The sequence below is a fragment of the Ctenopharyngodon idella genome, chromosome 3 (genome assembly GCF_019924925.1).
Source record: "Ctenopharyngodon idella isolate HZGC_01 chromosome 3, HZGC01, whole genome shotgun sequence".
Classification (NCBI taxonomy): domain Eukaryota; kingdom Metazoa; phylum Chordata; class Actinopteri; order Cypriniformes; family Xenocyprididae; genus Ctenopharyngodon; species Ctenopharyngodon idella.
In genome coordinates this window covers 23331282-23348842 of record NC_067222.1, presented here as the reverse complement: position 1 = coordinate 23348842, position 17561 = coordinate 23331282, and the positions used below count along the sequence as shown (strand labels likewise).

The window sequence follows — 17561 nt, the reverse complement described above, 5'->3', positions numbered from 1 at the left end:
AGTTTTATATTTTTAATATTTTTGATTCCGCAAAGTTTTTTTTTTTATTTCCTGTCCCTGTAATGCCCTAAAAAGCTTTTAGGAGTAATTCCATGTTGGGATTTAGATGTCAGATATCTGCAGGACATCAGTCTCTCATCTTCCTAATGTGTTTCTGTGTGTGTCTCTCCCTTTGTGATCTTTCAGAAGAAAAGCAAGCTGCATTACCACATTGCAGTCATCATAAACTACCTGGGACACTGTATCTCTCTGGGAGCCCTGCTGGTCGCCTTCATCCTCTTTATGAGACTCAGGTGGGTGAGTGCCTCTTCTGTGAGGGGTTTTCAAGAGCCGAGTGAGTGGAATTGAACTTCTGTGTTTAGTCACTCCGGTGGACTTGCATGAGATAAAATCATTACAAGCTGCCGCTACTGCATTGTAAAGTGAGTGGACAAAGGATTCCCAGGATGGTAAAGAATTTAGTTTCTTACCTCAGGGGGGAATTTCATTGCACAGAGGTGGATCCTTCATTGCTCAGGAGTCTTAATAGAGTCCTTGGTTATGTTAAAAAATGAACTGTGTAATTTCTGTGCCACTTTCTAAATGGAATTGTAGAAATAACGATGGCTTCCCCATCTGCTATTGGTTGGATAATCATATATACAGTAAATCACAGCATTCTCCTTCAATGGAAGCTTCAGATTTAAATCTTAGATTCTGTAAATCGCTTTTGCCTGTGCAAAAAATAATCCCAATATCCCTACGAATGATCCCTTTTCTGGACAGCTCTACTAACATGTCCAGTGTCCTTTGCTTGGATCAACTTGAAATCAGTTTAACTGAGAGGGACATGGGCCCAGCCCCAAACACAAATATAGGCTGTCTTCTTGTCACATCTCATCAGTACATCAATTGATTTTCCAGCTGCTGACAGAAACTATACATCAGGTGGCCAACTGAATGGCAGGGAATGGAGAATTATATATGCTTGGTGAGATCACAGGCAACAAGCCCTTCTTGGGCTCAGGTTTCTAAGGTCCAAGGACAACCTGTATAGGTTATCTCTCACTTGTCAAGGCACCTGAGAAATCGATATGCCATGGGTCAGCGGAGTGCTCCACGGCAATGAGATTTCAGACTGATGGTGCAGAAATGAAGACACCTTATCGGCACATCAAGGGCACTCACACTCCTCTTCATCTTTGGTTATTCCAGTCCAGAAGTATCATGGTTTAGGGATGATAACTGAAGGTCTTCATCGAGCTGGCTCTCATTATATTATGCTCAGTCAAAATGAGAGACTTGTTTTCTGTGGGATCATGTCCAAGGCTTAATTAGCCTGGATCAATGTGGCAAACTGGATGTGAGGAGGAGGGTCGTTACATATTTCAGCATTCCCACACACTCTTTGGTGTTAGTGGCACAGATTGGGCTGAGTGGGCAGATGAAATATCCATGCTGTTTAGGATTATTTAGACTAGATTATCTCTGACCTAATCTGCCTTGATTAATCCGGGGAAGATATTCTGGCATCTTTCCCTGGATTTCTAATCAAAATCGCACTAGGAGTCAGCTTATACGTAGTTTTACTGGATGCTGCTTTTCACAACAATGTGCCCTACTGATTATCCTCTGTCTGTCTAGCTAATGTCAGTGTGTCATGAGTGGATTGAGGCTGGGTGCGAGTATACAGAGGTTGTGAAGTCGCAGTTAGGCTGAACTGGGTCCTCTAGCAGGGGAAACTGTGTAATGAAATACAGAGCGAACAGATGTTCAGGGTAAACACCAAGTGTTCTTGTGCTCAGACCCTCCAGCCATTTTGTGTCTGCCCACAAGGACAGAAGGACAGGAGTATTAAATTGGCTTATTAATGTTTTAGCAGACAGCATTTGCACAGTAAGGGTCCCAGGATTTGGAAGTGTTTCTAGGACACCCTCCATGAATAATACATATTACTAAATGTTCATATAATGATTTTTTTTTTTTTTTTTTATAAAAATGTGTAAAAAATCATTGAAACATAAACATAATGGAGATGTAATTCATTTTGAAGTTTTATTAAGTGTTAAAAATGAGATTATGTGGTTTTTATAATCAATTGACACTGCTTTTATAATTTTTTACAAGATGGACAAAATTTGTCACCAAAAAAGTAATTCAATTTAACCAAAATTTCGGTTATACCGAATGATGATATTTTCATACAATGCTAACAGGCTGATAGCTAGCTAGCTAACAAAAGGACAATCAAACATTTTATATTTCGTGCAAGTTTTTAAAATATTACAACATTTCCATGTTTTATAGCAGTTATACTGAATGACCTGATGTTTAGGGACATGCGTATGAGCAAGTGAAAACATGAATTTTTCAAATTGTTTAAAGAGAGTTAGTTTGCTTCACAACCATGTGGTCCTTTGCAGGTGTCTGAATGATGTCACATGATATTGACCGCATGACTTGATCCAAAATGGTCCCTTTATATTGGTTACTCCGCATGACATCAATGAAATTCATTTTTCCGGGCATTCTTTCTCATAACAAAGCAACAACTTCTACACATAAGTTTAATACCATTTTGCACTATGTTGATATACATGATGTTATAAAATCATGGCAGAATAAAAAACGTATCCATTTAATACATTTTAAGATATTTTAATCACAGATGAAATGGCTGTATTGGCCTTTGGACGGTTAAACCGAATGACTTTTTGACACTTCAAAATCTTTAAAATACCTTTACATGTAGTAAAATATAATTAAAACCTTTTGGATTCAATAAAAGAGATTTAGTTGTACTACCATATCTTGGTGTTTTATTATTATTAAGGCCTTTGGACAAAAAAATGACCCGTCACGTCATTGACCCACATACATATAATAATGGTTATTCAACTTGAAATAATATTCAAGTGGGCTGGGTTACAAAAAGTCAAAATGTCAGTTTAATTCAACCAATTTCAAGCCCAGATACAATGTCAATGAAAAGCGATCTGGGTTATTTTTCATTCAGTTCACTTTTGGCTCAACTTGACTCATGAGCTTTGCGTTTGATTTATTTAAAGAGGTCTCAAATGTGGAGACCCTGAAAGATTAACTGTGTTATATGATTATCTTATTCTTGTAGCATTAATATCTATACAGCAACAGCAATATGAGATGTTAAATGTATATCATACTGTGATTGCAATATTAGTAAAATAATCAAAATTTAACCAAATCATGTATTCCTTAATACTCATCTTTGATCTCCAAAATGACATATTTAAACATTTTTTCCTGTGAAAATAACTAAATAAATAAATTATTCATAGCTGGCCCATCAGCATTCAATTTGTGGCCCACGTCATGCTAAATATGAATGTATTTTTATTATAATTTGCATTCAAAATTACAGTGAATATTACTTCACTTCTTACGTGTACACTAGGGTAGGCTTACACTGCGCATGCTGCACATTTAGTCATTAGCACAGAACGCGCACAGTGTACGCGCACTGCAGGGTTTTTCTAACCACAACGAACAATGTACGGCACTTTGCACATGCGCTTTGAATAGTTTTTGCAAATTTAGTTTATCCACAAGGTGTCAACACTGAAACGGGCCGTTGTTTCACAGTCTGAAAAGAAACGGAGAAGACGGAACAACAACAACAAACACAATAGCCACCCGTGTTGACGAGATAAAGATACCAGAAACTCTATTTTAAATGAGTACAAAGACATTTTTATTGTAACTTTTGGAGCAAAAAAGCACAGAGACTGGACACGAATTAATCTTTCTAGTGCGCATGTGTCGAGCACCTGTGTTCACGCACACTATCGAATACGTAAGACGCGTACGTTAAAAATGAAATAACTACATTTCTGCATCATTAAATGCAGTTGACACTCCTGAAACTTTGCAGTGTGTAAGTTGCCGATGGTCCTCTTAGCAGCTTGAAAAACAAAACTTTTATTTTTAATGTCAGTGTGTTTTAAACAGAAAGCGAGCAGAGAGCGCTTCCATTACAGAGCTGTTGTCACTTAATTGAGCTCACGGAGAATATCTTATTTATCGTGTTTACAATGTTGGTTATAATTAGAGGATTCGCGAGACTGTGACTGAACAAAAAAAAAAAAAATAATAATAATAATAAGATTTTGGATTCTGAGCAAATTAAAAGGTAGAGGTAATAATTAATATGCTAATAATAATAATAATAATAATAATGAAACCTTTGTAAAGTGAGCCTGAGTATAAATAGGCACTTAGTATTAAAAAGGTGCAATGGAGTATAAAAAGTTGAGCATCATTCATACCTGGAATTATTTGTGCAAACAATGCAGACTTTTCACTAGGAATAAGGACTTCTTTTCATAAGTTCTTGTTAAGTGTATTTGCTCAATAATGTTTTTCTTTATGCATTTTATGCTTTAATGTATTTTTGCATTAAGAATACAGCAAGAAAAACTATTAATCCTTTTTTTAATGCCATTTTTTCATGTTCAGTGACACTTTAATAGGGGTGTAAGAAAATATCGATACACGTGAATATCGCGATATTATGTTTGGCGATACTGTAGCGATTCTCAAAAACACTGTATCAATATTTATTTATTTATTTACATCCAAGATTCGTGGCTTTGTGTTCAGTTTAAACCACATACTGTATAAAACCCAACCGCTAGATGTCAGGTGCGTGCATTGCTAGCGTTAGCATTAGCAAACCCAGCTCACAATACGCTCCCGTCGCAGTGTACAGAGCTGAAGTGTGGAGTCATTTTGGCTTCAACTATAAAGAAACCACTAAGGAGATCGACAAGAGTCATGTTGTTTGCAAAATAGGCCATGTTAAAATCCAGTACTCGGGAAACGCATTGAATCTGAGAGCTCGCTTAACATCCCGACACCATCCACACTGCTGAGAGAGGCGTTTCGAAAGAATATGTAATATGTACTGCACGCTTTCCTCTCAATAACAAAATAAATACACAACAAAAATGACAGTGGTGGCAGCAGCAAGAAAAGCATCTGCTCATAGCAATGTGGATATGTTTGCACCAGCTCTGCAGTTCAGCACTTCAGTGAAGGCACATTTATTTAAATAGCACTTTATACAATAGACTGCTTTAAAGCAAGCAGCTTTACAGTATTAAATAAAATTGTAAAAAAAAAAAAAATTATCCTCGTTATAAAAAATACAAGAAATATCGCAATATATCGCCTTTTCTTACAGTATTGCAATATATCACAATATATCGTATTGTAACCCCTGTATTGTGATACGTATTGTATCGCCAGATTCTTGGCAATACACAGCCCTACACTTTAAATAGGATAACCATTAAAGGACTAATAAGACTTACCTAGATAATAAACTGCACTTATAAATACTACAAATATTGTCTTAAGTAAGCCTAAATAAAAGTCTTATGATCCAAGTTGTAATTTGTGGCCCTTTTTAGTTTATGTGGTTTAAATGTGGCCCTCTTGGCCCCCCGAACTTGAGTACCCCTGCTCTACACCATTGCTTAATTTAGGCTACCCAGATCTATGAATAGGCAAATGAGCCCCACCTCCACTCATTCACACCAGCTTAGAGATCCACTCGGTCCACTTTGTGATTTCAAAACGTGTTTGTGAGATCTTTTTTTTCACTGCAGTTTTTTAAGGGGAAAATACTCAGCAATTATGTTGATTTATGAATTTGCACATGGTTTGTCTTAACACATATTAAAAACACCACATAGACATATAAACAACATTAAAAACATGATTTTCAGCAAAGGGGGTATTTAAGAACTATATATAAAGAACTTACTGTATTAGGTAAATAGTTGTAATGTTTGGTACATTGATGCATTGAAAATACTCATAAGCTGCATATTAGATAAAGTCATTGTGTCTAAATGTTAACAGGCCAATACTTAGTAGCAAGAATGAATTGACTACACTGTCACTAAGATGACAAAAACAGTAACCTCCAAAGGTAATATCAGGAATGGCCTGTGTATTCCACACCAGTGCTCACCTGTCAGCCAACTTTAACCCGGCTCCTCCGTCATTCACAAGAATGAGTGGTGCTGGGTAAAAAGCAGGGGGCATCAAAGTATGAAAGGAGAGCAAAGCTGCTGTGGCACAGTGACAAGCCACTGTTGGCAGCTAGCTGTCCTCATTCTGTTTCTTGACAAAAGGCTAGACTGGGAGTGCCTTCCTGTCCTGTATGACACAAAAACCTTCTTACATGTGCCCTGAGGGCAGAGACGGGAAGGCATTCAGAGAAGCAGTTTGACAGTAAACACACCATAGCATTTCTCTGCATATAATGCCCTTAAAATAAACCAAAATAAATGCAAGTTGAAAATCGAGGCTGCTCTCATAACCTTTACCCCACAAGGGAAAGTGTTACATATAAAAAGTACTTTTTTTGGGAAAGAAGTGCATATGGTTTTTCTTTGAATACTCCATAGTGGCTTTGATTATGTGCGTCTAACTAAATTGAATAATGCTTCATTATTTCAAACAATCAAAGCTTTCATTTAAAACAAAAACAAAACAAATCCATGAAAAGAGCAATTGTGCTTTTTGCATGACTCTAACTAGAATAGCATGTGTCCTGTTTAATTTGCTAAAGAATTGTCCATTAGATGTCCTCTGGCAAAAACAAATGTATTAATAATAAAAAATTAAGACATAGCACTTTGTTAAAACTGCCCCATTAATAGTATAAGCCTTTTAACAGTTTTCTGTTGTAAATGTTCATGTAGATGAATTCTGTTTGGACAGGACTAGTTTTCCCTAAGGTGGTCATGTAAATTTGTGTTTCATAAATGCATTTTGTGGTTTTAATTCTGTCAGAATTGAACGTGATGGTGTTTTGCTTCAAACATCCTCGGTTAAAATCATGGAATAATTATGGTCCTCTGAGAACTGTAATCCTGTCTGGATAGGAATGTATGTGATTGGGGTATATTATTATTTCACAAAGCTTTTCCTCATTTGCTTTGACCTTTGTTGAATACCGTGAGTTGAATTTGTTGTTATACTGCCTGGTGCTTCTTCAATATGGACCTTTTTGCCAACTTTCGGGGTTAAATAATACTTGGTAGTACTTTTGTCTTCCCATCTGAATATTACATACAGTACATAATTGCATAATCTGAACTTTAACACACACACACACACACACACATCTGTAAGCAAGGATGCATAAATTACATTTTAGGTATAAATTACATTTTAAAATATAATAAAATAGAAAACGGTTATTTTAAATTGTAATAATATTTCACAATATATCAGTGTTTACTGTATTTTTGAATAAGCAAATGCAGTCTTGGAGACTTATTACAAAAACATTATAAAATGTTACCGACCTCAAACTTTTGAACACATATTCTACTCCCATCTGAATAGTGCTTTAGCGATGTGATAACCTCCCATTAACCTCTTTAATGTGATTTTTCTATACTTAGTCACTCCTAAAAACTTTCAGAAGAAAACTTATTCTTTCTTTAAGCAGCACTAGATGAGGAGGACCTCTGCTCTTCTATTTCTGTCTGTGCTTACGCAATGAGGGTCAGCGGGGTGATAGAGTCAGCAGACCTCAGAGCACATGGCCACTGTATGAGGCGATGGCGCTTTGCCAGCACCCCCACTGTACTGTGCGAGTGGACAGACAGGTCGCTCTTACTGGGCCCCAGCACGGGATATTACCAGTACATCTGCACACCATTTGGGCTCAAGGACGCTCTAGGAGGCTCATTCCTCTTGTGCCGCAGGCCCTGCGCAAAGCAGCCACGGCTTGTTAGCGCCGACCCCCTGCAGAGAGAGAGTGGCCTGAAACGTACCGCTTTAGCTCCCTGAAGTTTATGATTTTTGTTTACGGCCTAAAATTGCACAACTCAGTGCTTTTGCCTGTAACCCATCTCAATATTAGCCGCAGAGGATCTGATTGTGGAGCCCGACTCATAGCAAACACTCTGAGCGGGCGATTATTCTTGAAAGGACACATCTTAACCGGAAAAGGCCTGGTGCAGTGGATCAATGGGAAGCGAGTGATGAGGGGGATGACTTGAATAGACAGCTGTGATAACGCACTCCTATTAGTGCAGCCAGTGGGAATGCTAATAACCAAAACACATGCAGTTGTGAGCAGGCGCCGGAAGCCTGCGAGACTCATGCAGAGACTCAGAAATAAGAGGCATGTGAAAGGAAGAGATGCTCAAAAAGCAAGGAGATTGTATGAGTGGGGACTCAGATGTTTAAAGGATTGCACTTAGGCAAACTGAAATGAATTGAAATGAATCAACATTGAACTTCAGCTGAATAATGACACCATTGTCTTTGAAGAACTGCTTTACAGCAGAATTTAAATGTGTCTCAAATTTGACAAAGTTTGCATCATTGATTCTGTTATTTTCATGTTTATTACTGTAAAGTTCCTTTAAAACAATCTGTATTGTATGAAGCGGCAGTGCTATATAAGTAAAGGTGACTTGACTTAACTTGACCAGACTTAGGCGTTGATTTGAGGATGCAATTAACAAATTCACAATACTGCAATGAAAAGCTTTGGAAATTTAATTTATGAAAACAAGGACCTCTCATAATGCCATCTTAAGTGAAGCTCAGTTGTAGTGCACCATTCAAAATTGAATTTAGAATGTAAATTCAATTACTCAATTTGAATCGAGGTAGCAAACAAGATGCAGAAATGTATAGAACGGTATTTTGTAACTAGACAAAGCCATGTTTGAAAGCTTTGAAAGACACTGTCACATGTTCATGTGTTTTGCTGTCTCTGTGTTAAAGAGGTCATGAACTGTGTTGTTTTATTGTTTGGTAACACTTTGCAATAAGGTTCATTAGTTAAACATTAGTTAATGTATTAACTAACATGAACTAACCATGAACAATACATTTGTTACTGTATTTACTAATCTTCGTTAACGTTTGTTAATGAAAATACAGTTGTTCATTGTTTGTTCGTGTTAGTTCACAGTGCATTAACTAATGTTAAAATTAACATTAACAAAGATTAATAAATGCTGTATAAGTGCAGTTCATTATTAGTTCATGTTAACTAATGTAGTTAACTAATGTTAACTACTGAACCTTATTGTAAAGTGTTACCTATTGTTTTATGTTTCCTGGGGTGTACTTATAATGTTAGTATGCTTTTTACATCAAAAATTGTCATAATTTAGAAATAAAAGGCAGTTTTCCTACCCTGATTTTAGCCCTCTTATTTGAACGCTCTGTTTTAGGGGCGTGTCTGCTGTGAGACTTCAGTGTAAACGCCCACTGCTGTGATTGGCTAACATCTTTGCAATATGAAATAGCTAAGTACTTTTGAAAACTTTTAGCATGTTTTTACTATTACAGCTCTCAAGGTTAACTAATCGTGAAAAGTGTTGATTATAGCATTTCACTTAAATCTATGGCATTATATTTAGATCGTGGCATGAAAGGTTGCAGCGATGAACAGCGATCACAGACATGATGTTGAGCACATGAAAGCAGTGATTTCATCATTGCAACTCAATTTCTGCACACTAACGAATGAGTTCATCATAACTAACAGTACAAACTTGGTGTAACTAAGAGATTCGTTGAATAAAACTGGAGTTATGGCACGAGTCACTGTTTGATTGACAGCTGTCAGTGCCATATTTGGACATTGGCGGCTTCACTTATCTACAATGGAAGAGAGTGAAGGTGCATCGTTCATATTTTTTTTACAGTCTATGACTGTGTATTTAAGCCCCTGTGTTTAGTCCTGTTCGGTGTCCGTCGTCGTCTATGTGTACCCATTACTGTGTACGCATTAATTTGGACTGATTGTTCTGTTCCTGTTTTCGTCTTCCTGAGAAACCTGAGTATTTCTGTTAGTTTGATTTTGTTTGCAATAAAGACTGCTGCACTTGAATCCAGTTTCATCTCTGCTGCAACCAGACCATGACAGACACCTTGGGTGGTGTAGTTTTCAGAGCAGACAATCCTGCCAACCTGGATCTGGCTGCTCTGACATCTGAAACACAGGCCTGTGGGCACCGACTTGTTCCTGTCCCGTCACCAGCATTCCCATTGCAGCGAGACAGTTGCCAAGCTCCTTGGAAATCCAGCAAAGCTGAAATGTTTTCATTCTTTACAGCCTGTTTGATTTTACATCGCATAGCCTCTTTTGCAATGTAAAATCAAAAGCCTCGAACTCTACTTTTACTTAAATATGGCTTTCAGGTACTCTTTACACGTTCGGTAGTGAAGTGGTGATCAGTTTATCACTATTGGCTAATAATCGATCATGGAATGTGCCGTTTCAATTCATGAATTCATGCCGTTTCAATTCATGAATTTGCATATTATATATGAAACTGTATATAATATGTATGTGTATATATGTGTATATATATATATATATATATATATATATATATATTCTTTGTATATTGAATATTAACATTATTAAACTGCAGGAAACGTCATATTGAAGTTCAGATATCTACAGCCTTTGAGGTAGAAATTCAGTTTCAGTCATTAGTATGTGGCATGAATAGGATTTGTTCTGTGGTAATAGTTTGTTTCATGAGTGTTGCAGCAGGCACACTCCCAGGTTTCCACTGGGGAGAACTTATGGCCACTTGTCACCAGCGCTGCCAGCTTGTCACCACCACGAGTGCCCCCCTGACCCCCACCCTCAGCTGCCATGGTGATGGTTGGCAACATGAGCACTCGTGCCCTGTATGTGATCTGAGTGTGGATTGAGCAGTTGGATTTGCTGACCTCCCGCTTTGAGGTATTGCAGGCAATTATAAATGACACAATTTTATTCCTTAGGGGTTGTGCTGGTATGAAAGGAGCTAATGCTAATTATTACATTTTTTCCTCAAATCTGATCAGGTTAGCCTGTGAAAATGTTTCGTTCATACGATGTGAACATTCCTTTAATATACCAAGATTAAAATCTGCTTCATTTGTGTGTGTGTGCGTGCGTTTTTGTGATTTATGAGGACACAAATTTGTATATTGACATACACTGGTATTACGACGTAAATTTCATGAGTCCTCATATTTAAAATAGCTTTAAAAACATTTTTATTAAAAATGTAAAAATGCAGATAGTTTTCTGTGATGGGTAGGTTTAGAGGTAGGGGTAGTGTAGGGCGATAGAATGTACAGTTTGTACTGTATAAAAACCATTACGTCTATGGAATGTCCCCACTAACATAGCAAAACAAACCTGTGTGTGTGTGTGTGTGTGTGTGTGTGTGTGTGTGTGTGTGTGTGTGTGTGTGTGTGTGTGTGTGTGTGTGTGTGTGTGTCATAATGGACCGCTTAAGTGGATTTTTGCTCTAATAAGTGAAATACCAGCCAATTAGAATAAGAAAAGATTAAGGCACTTGCTCTAATCATTAACTGATTAAAAGAATTCTACATTCCTGTTTGATATATGAATCCATCACAATTTCCTTATTCTCTTTTGCACAGTCAGTTAAACTTTACTTTTGACAACCAATAATAGGAATAGTACTAACAATGAGAAGGCCTTGACACATGTTATTAAGACACTCTAGGGGGAAAAATGTGTAATTAGTCTGCACTTTGTCAAGGTGAAATCTTTAAGCTGTCATGGCAAAAATAGTGCTCTGATTAACTGCTTGGGTGGTAAGTGGAGAAGGCTTGTGTTCCTGGCCCCTGATCCATGTCCTCACATATGGAACTCTTGGTGTTTACACCACTGGCTGTTTATTTATATAAAGAATAGTCATACACCTATCATACACCCAGTAAGCCATGTTATTTCTGACCATTGTCATTGTACAGTAGCTTCTTCGTATCAATAGAAAGTACAATTTTAAACTTACACCGTGTTCTAACCAGATGCAACGCGATAAAGGGTATATTTTCCATGTTAATCGGAGTTTTTGTCCTAACCAGCCGCGACGACGACACGTGAATATTCTATTTTAGAAACGGTTTCTATTTCTCCGCGACGTCGCGGCTGGAACAGCAACACAAAGTATGGCAATGATAAAATCAGGTACTGTTTATGTGCTTTATTTAATGTTAAAAGCGTCTAATGTGTGTTTGAATATCGTTCTGTGTTCCCAGGTTTTTAGCTGTTATGAAAACAACACGGGCTAATTCACCTCAGATCTTGAAAATAAATAAATGGGCACAAGAACGTTCAAACTGTCAACTCAATGCGAACAAACAAGTGTATTCTATGACAAAGATTGGTTCAGTCACTCCATATGTACTTTAAACAATGTTTAAATTGTGTAATATTTATTAATTTTACTAAGTACTTGCCCATTTCATTGTGTCCGCTGTGCTCTTGTCGAGAGAGCCCGCCCACACTCTCTTCTGATTGGCTGTGGTCTTTGATTGATTTTATCGCTTCTCATTTTCGCGTCGCGTCTAGTGTGGACAGTCAAATTGCTCGTCGCTGGAATCTTATCGCGTCTGGTTAGGACACGGTGTTAGGTGGATTTACTAAGAATAACAAAGAATAGTGACGTGGTGAATAATGAGCTCATGAATACTAATTATCTTATTAATTATCTTGCTTGATAATTTTTCTTGACCATCCAGTCACATAACAAAATTAAATGTATGGGTTGGCAATTTTTGGTTCTGAGGCTTCCACAGAAGATATATGTACATTATATTTATTTATTTAGACAACCTCTATAATTGATTGCTATCAGGATGCGAAGAGAGTTTCAAACATTATAACAAAAAGTGTTTATGAAAAACATAGTTTCTTTTTCCTAATCTTACATCCCAAACCTCATCATCTTTTCTTGTTTGTGCTCATTGATCCAGAAGGAACTGCGTCCTTTATCTATTATAACACTGTTTTTTCCTCGTAGATCAGGAATGGATTTTCCGGTGCTTGATTTTTAATGATGAATAATTTAGGTCTTTCACACAACCTCCCACACTAAGCTAAATGTGTCGCGCACACAAAAACACGATCACATAGAGGTTTGTGTCCAGATGATGTTGGCTGGATTGGTATTGCGTCTGTGGCCTTTTCCTGCGTGGCTCACAAGAATTTAGAGGCTTGTTTGTGGCACAGGGGGATGGGAACAAGGGTCAGTCACACTCCAGTAGAGCCACAGTGGACATCCATGTGCACGTCTACTGGAGGAGGTCATTGGGAGGTAAGAGTCACTTGCAGAAGACGTCACTGAGCTTCAGGGAGTTGGTCTGGTAATAAATAGTTCACACAAAAAGGACAATTCTGTCATCGTTTACGCACCACAATGTTGATTAAGACCTTTGTGCTGTTATTTTTTCTTTTACATGTATTGCAAATGGTGAGTCTTTACACACAACTCTTTGACATACAACATGATAGTCTTTTCATTCTCCAATTCACATATTCAAACTGGCACGCCACATTCGATTCTGACACATGCATGAACCAAAGCCGTTTTGTTGCCAGTATCGTCAAAAATGGTGCGATGCATTGATACGGCATCTGTAATTGAATGCAAATACGATTTCAGGGATAAATATCAATTTCAGGGAAGAATTGTTTTTTTGTTTTTTTTTGTTGTTGTTTTTTTTTTTTTTGTAAATCATAATTAGGATTTAATCAAACAAATCTATTGTATGGCTTCAGAAAATGATTGCTCACTAGCCATAACAACCTGGGCTCACTGGAAAAACATGCATCTACCTATATTTTATAATTGTATAAATATATTTGGTAACACTTTAGTATAGGGAACGCATATAAACTATTAACTAAGACTTTTCCCTCAATAAACTCCTAATTTACTGTTTATTAATAGAATCAGGTCATGCAGAATAAGGCATTAATATGTGCTTAATAAGTACTAATAAACAGCCAATATTCTAGTAATATGCATGCTAATAAGCAAATAGTTAAAAGATATAACTTACTTACATATACTTACCTATAATTTATGCAGTTTCCATCTAATGGAGCAGATAATTGAACTTATTTTCACACAGTTCCTTGCACAGTACTATGTTGTGACCTTAAAACACTTTTATCATAGTGCATGATTTGTACATTTTGACGTTTGAATCACGTAACCAGCTTTTCTAAGGTAGTAAATGTGCTCTGTGTGTTTTTATCTCACATTTGCTTTTAACACTATCGGTTATGTTTAGGGTAGGGTTTAGTGTAAGTGGTACATTAAACATGACAGCATATAACCTTTTAGCGCCACTCATCGGACATATTATTCCCGAACTGCCACAATATGTGCAACAACCAATGTAATAAAACATTGCCAGATTCCCTTTCAACTATTTCTCGCCACTCACTAGTCACTACACATTAGTGAAGTGAAACCTGGTTTTCCAATGAACCTGGGTTGCGATATAGATTTTTTTTTTGACAGATGTGAGCATGAACTGTCATTGTATGGGGGAAAAAAGCAGTTTTAAATATATATAAGAATATAGGTAAAGTACCTGTGTAGGTGTTTTAACAGATCCACACGCTGTTTTTTTTTTTTTTTGTTTTTTTGTGAAGCAAAGAACACATACCTATATATACATACATACATACAAACATATATGTATATATACTGTATGTACGTTTTCTGTTTCACAGAAAAGCAACAGCATATGGATTTGTTAAAAATACCTAACACTTTATTTTAGGGTCTTTTAACTAGTTACTTATTAGCATGCATATTACTAGAATATTGGCTGTTTATTAGTACTTATTAAGCACATATTAATGCCTTATTCTGCATGACCTGATTCTACATTATTAATCCTACCTAATACCTAAACTTAACAACTAGCTTACTAATTATTAATAAGCGATAAATTAGGAGTTTATTGAGGGAAAAGTCGTAGTTAATAGTGAATATGTGTTCCCTATACTAAAGTGTTACCAAAATACCTACAGGTTTTTTAACAAATACAAAGTAACAACACATTTTAATGATATACACATAATTTTCTTTTATTAACAATATTTTTACACAGATATTTATGTTGTAAACGCGAAAAACATTAATCATTTCTCCTTTTGAAGTGGCATAAAACAACTGAAAACTGCAGGGGGTAAAATTAATTAGAGTTATGCAGTAAGAGTCAGATCTGCTAGTTAGCGTTGTGTGGGAAAACACATCCTACAAGAAACATCTCTAACAATATACCACGTTAACAGAACTTAATTAACAGAAAAGTAGAGCCACATCTGCAAGTAGCCACAATTATCCACAAACACTTGCCAGCATAGTGTGTTTACACTGACAGTTTGATTGTGTGTGTGTGTGTGTGTGTGTGTGTGTGTGTGTGTGTGTGTGTGTGTGTGTGTGTGTGTGTGTGTGTGTGTGTGTGTGTGTGTACAGTTTGTGTGCGCACATTTGTGGGTGTACCATCCGTAACTAATGAGAAAGTAATGTCAGAGGCAGCTGCTCAGAGTGTTGTGTGAACGAGGTCAGGGAACTGCATAAGCAGCAGATACTCTGCTGCTAAATGCCCAGAGCTTGTGTTTCCACAAGGACAACATTGGCCTCACAGCCGTCCTTCCTCAAGATAAAAGTCATCATCACCCTCCACCATTGTTTGTCTACATTCATCCATCACACCAGCAATTGCAGCTCAGCCAAGCTTTCATCAATTAACCGAGGAGAAAATGAAATCAAATAAAAACTTGTGGCGAAAACCTATGAAATGCAGCGTATTCAGTAGCTACGGCTGTTTTTGAATGGCATGCAAGGGGAAGGGTGGTACAATGGATTTGTCTTTGTATCTTCTTTTGTTTTTTTATAATTAATTGTACTAAATGAATGTGTTAAATTGACAGCTCTAATTGCAATATTAATAATCAAATTGGATGAAAAAGATATGAAATGAGAAAGCTTGACAGCACATTTGGCGCTCAGTCAGATAACCTTTAATAAGCAATTATAAACCAGAGGCACTATTCAAAAACGTCAGTGATGACTTGAGTTTAGACGTCAAGTCTCATCTCATCTCTTCTTCATAAATCTCTGAAGCTGGCGATTACCATTCAGAAGACAGCGCGCCTTCCCATCTGTCACAAGGAAAATTGCATCATCATTTTCACAATCCATCCATCCATCCTCCAGATGTCAGATGGCTTTCTCCCCACCGTGTTTATCACAGATAGTCTTGATAGACGGGAGTTTATTTATATCCCTTCTCAAACAAAATGTCGTTTCAGTACCTTGATCTTGCTGTACAATCTGACAAACAGTCAAAATAATTAGCTGAGGTAGAGATTCCAGCTGGGAAATGTTGTTTCGTCTCATATGTTTGGGTAAAGGATCTGCTTAAAGAATAGTGACTCCGTGTCTGTGTGTGAGAGGCTTTTACAAGGAACATTCACAGACACTTTTTTATCTATATTGAAGACCTCTAATGGAGCCACTCTCCGGTGTCATTTTCAAGACGTCGCATTTCTTTGATATGTTACCATTACAGCTGAATGGGTGTTTATGTCTCAAGAAGGGCTGTAATACCTGAAGAAAGATGTCCATCCATTATATTCGTCAGTGACGGTTGGGAAATAGTTGGGCTATATATAAAATATTAAAAGAAAAATATTTTAAACAATTCTGGTGTGCACTTCCGTTTAAAAGTTTGAGGTTTGTAACATTTTTTTTTAAATGTTTTTGAAAGGAGTCTCTTATGCTCACCAAGGCTGCATTTATTTGAAAAAATAAAACAGTAGAAACAGTAATATTGTAAAAAATATTTTAAAAAATTGTCTGTCTGTCTATTTCTTGGTGCTTTAAAGGGTTAGTTCACCCAAAAATTTAATTTCTGTCATTAATCATGTCGTTCCAAACCTGTAAGACCTTTGTTCAACTTCGGAACACAAGTTAAGATATCCAAGGGTATCTGATCCGCACATAGGCAGCAACGTCATTGCACCTTTTGAGGTCCAGAAAGGTACTAAAGACATCATTAAAACCATCAACGTGACTACAGTGGTTCAACCTTAATATTATGAAGCGATGAGAATACTTTTTGTGCAAAAAAAAAACAAATTCATCTGTCCCGTCATACTGCTACGCTATTTCCGTTGCAGAGCTTGAGTGTTTACGTCCGAACGGCGGCTCAGTATTGGTCGCATGAGCAGCATGACGCATGAATGTGATGCTGACGCAGGAGCCGGCAAATACTAAGCCACCATTCGGACGTAAACACTAAAGCTCTGCAACGAAAATAGCGTAGCAGTATGACAGTATGCCTACGTGTGGATCAGAAACCCTCGGATTTCATCAAAAATATCTTAAATTGTGTTCCGAAAACAAACGAAGGTCTTACGGGTTTGGGACGACATGAGGGTGAGTAATTAATGACAGAATTTTAATTTTTGGGTGAACTAACCCTTTAAGCTAAGATGCTTTAAATGCATTCTTTAGATTTTGCCCTATTGGAAAAGGTGAAAAACTGCCCGCCATCTGGGCCCACCTATAATTCAAGCTTAGAATTGCAGACTATAGCATATTTAATTAAAAACTTATGTTCTTTTTTTTTTTTTTTGTTAGGAAACATTTTAAAAAGGTTTTGCCTCTCATGAGCCTCTCATGCTGATGTTGTTTTCTTTTTAAGTTTGATCT

The 17561-nt window shown here is 37.0% G+C and overlaps 1 protein-coding gene across 1 annotated transcript in view; it reads left to right on the top strand.

Annotated features, from left to right (window-relative positions):
• crhr1 (corticotropin releasing hormone receptor 1) overlaps nucleotides 1–17561 on the top strand; it is a 131294-nt gene that overhangs the window by 83407 nt on the left and 30326 nt on the right. Inside the window, exon 6 of the mRNA XM_051888462.1 lies at nucleotides 187–293. Within this exon, the coding sequence (XP_051744422.1) occupies nucleotides 187–293 (107 nt within the window). The remainder of the gene's footprint in view (nucleotides 1–186; nucleotides 294–17561) is intronic.